General features: G+C 48.6%; 1 protein-coding gene across 1 annotated transcript; it reads left to right on the top strand.

The window, feature by feature from the left end:
• Positions 1 to 1350: 1350 nt before the first annotated feature.
• On the top strand, positions 1351 to 6804 carry LOC111946926 (uncharacterized). The gene is made up of 6 exons (XM_078941541.1): positions 1351 to 1499; positions 1895 to 2033; positions 2113 to 2629; positions 5422 to 5737; positions 5829 to 5926; positions 6036 to 6804. Exons 3-6 carry the CDS (start codon positions 2529 to 2531, stop codon positions 6148 to 6150), a joined length of 630 nt encoding a protein of 209 aa, XP_078797667.1. The 5' UTR covers positions 1351 to 1499; positions 1895 to 2033; positions 2113 to 2528; the 3' UTR covers positions 6151 to 6804.
• Positions 6805 to 7723: the final 919 nt, after the last annotated feature.

The raw sequence follows: 7723 nt of genomic DNA, 5'->3' as shown, positions 1-7723 counted from the left end.
ATACTTTTGTTTAGGCGGTGAGAAAACAGGTCGTGGAGGCGCAATAAAGTGTCTGCCACATTCCACACCGCAGACGCACGTGACCCTCAATGCCGCGCACCATCTTGCCCCGCGAAATACGCCAGCGACTGCCAGAGCCTCTCACTTTTCCAATCCTCCTGCTTTTTCAGATGGAGCTGCAGATGGATTGTGGGTAATTTCAGAGGGCCCCTGAACCGCGTGTACTTACTGCCAGGAATATTCACAGCTTACCATTGAGTGACAGACTGCTCGTTGGCGAAGCAACCATGGAAGGAAGTGCTGGTCATTTTCTTCTTCAAAGAGAGTAAATGTCCTTTTTTTCTTCTTCATCTTTTAAACCTCGCAACGTTTCAATCAAGCAATTTTCTTCCCCCCTCTTATTTGTTCTTTCATCTTGGTGGCCGTGTACTTCATAAAGTTTGAAACATGTTTTTAAGGTTTGAAACATGTTTAAAGTTATATTTAAAAATCTCTGAGCAAAGAAGGTGGTCTTCATTTTAGGGTTCTCCACATCAAAGAAGTTGTGAACCTTTCTGATGATGCCTCAAGTTAGGCGTTGTATGGTTTTTGAAGACCCACAATGGTGTTTTTGACATGTTCGTGTGGGATTTTTCTGGACAAATACTAAGAAAATTAAGCTTAAAAGGGCATTTCTGAGTATTTTTCCCGATAGAAGGATAATCATAATTCAAAGATCAATAGGAACACCTTTACAACAGTTTAGAAAGATGATCAAAGTGGGTCTTTAACTAACATGAATGATATGTTATAATATAATTGTTCAAACAAAATTTTCATCTATTGATATTTTCCATGAATTTGCATTTTATTAGCTTAACTCTAGTTGTAAAACATGTTGCCATGTCATAAACCCATTTTGACTTCTAATATTAATATTAAACAATGTGTCGTGGGTCCCACCAGGGAATGATTGGGCAGAGGCGCCAAGGTGAAAGTATTCTTGACTTTAATGCAAGAATAGAGCACACCAATTGCTCCACAAAGGTTAACCAACATAGACTTCTCCAATCCAACACTCCAAATTCTCCTCTCAGACTCTCCAACTTCTCCACTCAGACTCCCACACTGACAGCTGTATCTGGTTCTCTTTTAAGTGGTAAGCCCCTCCTCCTGGGCGTTGCTCTCCATCAGTCCAAAGAGAAAACAGGGAGAAGTGTTTGCATTGTTCAACAACATAAATAAACTTACAGAAATAAACAGTTTCATTCAACTAAACATTCTGTGTCGTGTACAGAAAAATAACAATAATCATCAATAAAAATAAATACAAACAGTGACCGATGCGTCACATGACCCAGGGTGTCCATGACCACTTCCGGGTTACTTCCGGGTAAACAAACCAACGTTAATGTTGGCGTCGTGTGTGCTTCGTGTTAATGTATGCATGGGGATGGTGAGTCGGCAACCTAGTGTGCACCCAGGGCTACCTGCAGAGGGATAGGGACGGAATGAAAAGGGTAAGCTGATGTAAATGACGTGTTACCGGGTCCCAGCGTGCGCGTCTATGCGCACGTGTGTATGTGTGCGAGCGTGTGTGCATGCGTGTGCGCCTGCAGCGGCAGCTGACGGTTCTACACCGTCACATCATCCCCCTCCTCTGGGAGATTGGCGATGTGCGGCAATCTGGACAGGAAATCTGCCACTATGTTTTGTTTTCCGGGACGGTGACGTACGTTAAATTTGTACGGCTGAAGCGCCAGATACCAGCGCGTAAGCCGGTTGTGGTGGTCCTTCATGGTATTTATCCATGTCAGGGCCCTGTAGTCTGTCTCAAGGTCGAATTCTCTGCCAAGTAAGTAGTACCTCAAGCTATCCAACGCCCACTTAATGGCAAGTCCTTCCTTCTCCACAGTGGAGTACCTTGTCTCTCTCGGCTGCAGTTTCCGACTGAGGTACAGGACTGGTCGCTCTTCACCTGGGTCTCCCTGAGCCAGGACAGCACCAAGTCCGACTGCTGAGGCATCCACTTGGACGAGGAACCTTTGATCAAAGTTAGGACTCTTGAGAACAGGACAGGAACACAATTTATTTTTCAATGCTTGGAAAGCCTGTTCACACTCATCTGTCCAGGTCACGGGGTTTTTCTGCCTCTTCTCTGTAAGGGCAGTGAGAGGAGCTGCAATGGTGGCAAACTGATGGACAAACCGCCGGTACCATCCAGCTAACCCCAGGAAGGAGCGTACCTCTTTCTTGGTGCGTGGTCGAGGGCAATTGCGGATAACTTCAACTTTATCCACCTGCGGACGCACCTCACCACCTCCCAGCAGGTACCCCAGGTAACGAGTTTCCTTCCGGGCCCACTCACACTTGCTCACGTTTAAGGTCAGGCCTGCATTTTGTAGTTTCCTCAGGACCAGACGCAGGTGATCTAGGTGTTGCTCCCAGGTGTGACTGTAGATCACCACGTCATCCAAATAGGCTGCACTACAGTGGTTACATCCCTGCAGCACCCTGTCCATCAGCCGTTGGAACGTGGCTGGTGCTCCATGCGTACCTCTTTCTTGGTGCGTGGTCGAGGGCAATTGCGGATAACTTCAACTTTATCCACCTGCGGACGCACCTCACCACCTCCCAGCAGGTACCCCAGGTAACGAGTTTCCTTCCGGGCCCACTCACACTTGCTCACGTTTAAGGTCAGGCCTGCATTTTGTAGTTTCCTCAGGACCAGACGCAGGTGATCTAGGTGTTGCTCCCAGGTGTGACTGTAGATCACCACGTCATCCAAATAGGCTGCACTACAGTGGTTACATCCCTGCAGCACCCTGTCCATCAGCCGTTGGAACGTGGCTGGTGCTCCATGCAGACCAAAAGGCATAACTGTAAACTGAAACAGTCCAGCAGGTGTTTTGAACGCCGTGTATGGTCGACAGGTGTTGCTGAGAGGTACTTGCCAGTAACCCTTGCATAGGTCAAGAGTGGTGATGAAATTAGCAGCCCCGATCTTCTCCAGCAGGTCGTCAATCCTCGGCATTGGATATGCGTCGAACTCCGAAACTGCGTTCAGTTTCCTGAAGTCGATGCATATCCGCAGTGAGTCGTCTTTTTTGGGAACGATCACCACCGGACTGCTCCACTCTGAGTTGGACGGCTCGATGACACCTAGCTCCAGCATCTTCCTCACCTCATCGTTCAGCCTTCCCACCAACTTCTGTGGTACCCGATAAGGCCGTTGCCGGATTGGTCGTCCATCTTTGAGCCGTATGGAATGGCTAATGAGTGTAGTTCTTCCTGGCTGTGCAGAAAAAAGAGATGGCGTTTCACGAAATAAGTCCATTATCTGTGTAGTCTGTTCCGGAGGTAAATGTGACAGAGACGGAGGGGTTGAGTGAGTCAGTGCTCCCAGATCAGAGTCCAAGTCTTCCTCATTCTTCACAGCTCTGACTAGCAAAGACTTCTCTGTTGGATGGTTAGCACCTTCCTTCCACTCTTTAAGTAGATTCACGTGGTATGTCTGCTTTTCTTTCTTTTTGTCAGGATGGTGCACCTCATAGGTGACAGGTCCCATCCTGCGGAGAATGGTGTATGGCCCTTGCCACTTTGCCAGTAGTTTGCTGGTACAAGAGGGAAGAAGTAGCAGAACCTTCTGACCTGGTAGGAGTTCACGGTGACGGGCCTGCTGGTCGTACCACGTCTTCCGACTCCTTTGGGCCTCTCGTTGGTTGACTTCTGCCTCTTCCCTGTACTTTGCCAACCGTTCTCTCATCTCCAGGACAAACTGGATCACACCCCTTTCTGAGGTCTTTGTGGATTTGGCCTCCCAGCTCTTCTTGAGGAGATCCAGTGGGCCTTGGACATCCCAGCCATAGAGGAGTTCGAATAGTGAGAAGCCTGTTGAAGCTTGTGGGACTTCCCTATAAGCAAACAACAGGAATGGTAGCCAACGATCCCAGTCCTTCCCTGTGTCACTCACGAACTTCTGCAGCATCCTCTTCAGGGTCTGGTTGAAACGTTCCACCAAGCCATTGGTCTGTGGGTGGTACGGTGTCGCCTTGATGGCAGTGATGCCAAGCTGCTGTTGGAACAGTTTCATCAACCGAGAGGTGAAGTTGGTTCCTTGGTCTGTCAGAATTTCATCCGGTATTCCTACTCTGGAGAAAAACTGAATTAACGCTCTCATGACTGCAGGAGCTGTAATGGTGCGCAGGGGAAAAGCTTCTGGGAACCGTGTAGCATAATCACAGACCACCAGGATGTATTCGTGACCGCTACTGCTCTTAGGTAAAGGTCCAACAATGTCCATGGCTATTCTCCTGAATGGAGTGGAAATTATAGGAAGTGGGTGTAGTAATGCTCTGTCAGACTTGTGTGTTATTGCAGTTTTCTGGCAGGTAGGACATGTTGCACAGTACGTCTGAATGTCAGTGTACATTGATGGCCAGAAAAAACGTGAACTAACCCGCAGATAGGTTTTGTGACGACCCAGGTGACCCGCCCATGGGAGTGTGTGCGCTAAGTGCATGACGAGTGGCCTGCAGGTGGTTGGAAGAACTAACCGTAGGTGTTCACCTTCAGCTGCATACAGAACATCATCAGCAACAATAAACCGCACATTCCCCAAACATTTGTCACTCTCTGTTGTCACCTTGGCAAACAATGGTTTTAAAGTTTGGTCTTCTTTCTGCAAAGCCGAAATGTCAGCTGGTATGTCAGATGTTTCTGCTGTTGTTGTGATCTCAGGATCCAGCAACTTAAGTTTTTTCTCAAACCGTCTTTGACGACGGGATTTCCTGGGCATTTCTTTGCCTCCATCAAAGAAATCGTCATCCAAACGTGGAAGACTTTGCATTCCCGCTTTAGCCTGAGCTCTAGTTAGCACAGGTGCTGAGACAGTAACAGCTAGCTCATCATTAGCTTTAGCTGTTTCAGTAGCCTCATTTAATAAGTCCCCCAACATAGGTAAATCACACCCCAAAATTAAATCAACAGGTAGGTTCTCTACCACCCCGACAGTCAAAAGATAGGATTGTTCATTTATGGTCACTGTTACATCCGCTTTTGGGTACAAATGTTGGTCGCCATGAACACACACAACACTTGTTTGCCTGATATAATCAAGTCCACCAAAAGGGATTAAACTCTGTTTGACCAGAGAAAAAAAACTGCCCGTGTCCAACATAGCAGTAACCTGCTGTCCGTTCACAGTCACCTGTTTAAGTGGCTGGAAAGTGTCTTTGTCCATGTGCACAGGCCCTGCTCCTGTGACAGTCTCTGGCCTGGGTGCGTAGCAAGCACCTGTGAATTTAGTCTTGCGGATTGGACATACGGAGGCTTTGTGACCAATCTGCTGGCAATAGAAACACACAAGGTCCTTACCCGCCGCTCGCTGGTTAGGTGCTGGGTTGGAACCTTGCGTTGCCTGATGGAAGTCTCTCCGTGCAGGTCTCAGTGGAGCGGTTTGAATGGGAAGACGCTGATCCCCACCCGACGGCCGTGCAGACGCTCCTCGTCGAGCGTTGAGATACTGCAGCGCAAGCCGGGCAGCGGTGAGGCCATCCTCCGGGTCGTGCTCCTTCACCCACGTCCTCACGTCAGCTGGAAGCACACGCAGCAGCTGCTCCAGGATGACGATCTCCCCGATCTGCTCCTTGCTGTGTTGCTCTGGGCGGATCCAGCGACGGTAGAGGCCCTTCAGGCGGTGGTATGTCTCAGTCGGATTCTCCCCAGATGGCACCACAGTAGACCGGAACTGCTGACGGTAAGTCTCTGGCGAGATGTCAAATTTTACCAGGAGTGCGTCTTTCAGGTCCTTGTAGATGTGGGCTTGCTGCTCGTCCATTGCTGTGTAGGCCTCCAACGCCTTTCCGGACAGCAGTGGCACCAGGGGACATGCCCACTCAGTCTCTGGCCATCTCCACGTCCTGGCAATCCGTTCAAAACGTAGCAGGTAATTTTCAATGTCCTCACCTGTCTGATATGGAGGGACCTTTGGCTCCATGTAAGGTCTCCAATCAGGTGGCTGTAAACTGACTCTGCTCTGTGGTTGATCTGACCAGCTGGAGTCCTCCTGTGCCACTGGATGCCGTCGACGGGACGTTGCAGCTGGTGTTGGCAGATCCAACCTTGGGCTACTCACTGCGGCTGAGCTTGGTCCAGCGGCTTTGGGACTGATGTTACGCCGCCGACCAGAATGGTGCTCTGCCCTGGAAAAAGAGGCTTCCAAACCTTGGAGGGCAGCGATGAATCTGTCCTCCCGCTGCTGCTGTCCACGGAGGAAGTCTCCCATCATAGCCGCCAAGTCACCTTCTGGGCCTTTGGTCAGGCCTGGAGAACCACCAGAGGCACCAGGATCTACCACCTCCTCCTCAGAGGATGAATTGGACAACAGAGGGACTGCATCCGATGTTGGTTCCATCTCCTCCTTCCGGGAACGCAGACCTCTGTGTCTCACCTTTTTGCGGCCAGCCATCTGCTTATCCCACTTCTGACACCAACTGTCGTGGGTCCCACCAGGGAATGATTGGGCAGAGGCGCCAAGGTGAAAGTATTCTTGACTTTAATGCAAGAATAGAGCACACCAATTGCTCCACAAAGGTTAACCAACATAGACTTCTCCAATCCAACACTCCAAATTCTCCTCTCAGCCTCTCCAACTTCTCCACTCAGACTCCCACACTGACAGCTGTATCTGGTTCTCTTTTAAGTGGTAAGCCCCTCCTCCTGGGCGTTGCTCTCCATCAGTCCAAAGAGAAAACAGGGAGAAGTGTTTGCATTGTTCAACAACATAAATAAACATACAGAAATAAACAGTTTCATTCAACTAAACATTCTGTGTCGTGTACAGAAAAATAACAATAATCATCAATAAAAATAAATACAAACAGTGACCGATGCGTCACATGACCCAGGGTGTCCATGACCACTTCCGGGTTACTTCCGGGTAAACAAACCAACGTTAATGTTGGCGTCGTGTGTGCTTCGTGTTAATGTATGCATGGGGATGGTGAGTCGGCAACCTAGTGTGCACCCAGGGCTACCTGCAGAGGGATAGGGACGGAATGAAAAGGGTAAGCTGATGTAAATGACGTGTTACCGGGTCCCAGCGTGCGCGTCTATGCGCACGTGTGTATGTGTGCGAGCGTGTGTGCATGCGTGTGCGCCTGCAGCGGCAGCTGACGGTTCTACACCGTCACACAATGAAATAAAAAGTGTTTCCTCCGAGCAAATAGTAGAACATTTTGGCAAAAAAACATAAAAAGGTTTTAACAAATAGCATGTATAACTCTAATTGCCATACTCCCAAACAAGTTGTGTTTGTGTTTTTAAAGTCTAATAAAGTAGTCCCATAAATCAAACACATCTCTGAGGTACAAACGTTTTCAGGGTGTGACTGTTCATTGAAATGAATCTGGGAAAAGAAGCCAAATCAGGTACCTTTTTTCCACCCTACGGGCGCCGCCATTTGGAGCCAGACAACATGATTGGTCCGAATTGGTCTTAGACAGGTTACCGGGGCAACTAGTGTCGCCAATCATGAGTAAGCTTATTAGGAGTCCACACCCCTCTGCACTGAAAGTGGCTTGGGAGAAGTTGTCAATCAAGCGTTCGAGGTGGGGACCAGCGGGCACCACATGGTTTCACTGAGGCATCTGATTGGTCATTTTGTAACTTGAATGACTTAAAGAAAGAAAATAAAGAAAAATTATCATGATAAAAATTAACAAAAAGGTGTTAAGAAAAATGT

This window comes from Oryzias latipes, chromosome 23 (genome assembly GCF_053564925.1).
Source record: "Oryzias latipes strain Hd-rR chromosome 23, Olatipes_Hd-rR_3.1".
Classification (NCBI taxonomy): domain Eukaryota; kingdom Metazoa; phylum Chordata; class Actinopteri; order Beloniformes; family Adrianichthyidae; genus Oryzias; species Oryzias latipes.
The sequence above is the reverse complement of the archived record's forward strand: the minus strand, read 5'-3'. Positions and strand labels throughout refer to the sequence as shown.

Coding starts and splice junctions, on each gene's coding strand:
- LOC111946926 (XM_078941541.1), top strand. CDS start 2,529: ATGCGTACCTCTTTCTTGGTGCGTGGTCGAGGGCAATTGCGGATAACT. Junction 5,738..5,828: donor GTAGACCGGAACTGCTGACG/GTAAGTCTCTGG, acceptor ATTGCTGTGTAG/GCCTCCAACGCCTTTCCGGA. Junction 5,927..6,035: donor ATCCGTTCAAAACGTAGCAG/GTAATTTTCAAT, acceptor TGATCTGACCAG/CTGGAGTCCTCCTGTGCCAC.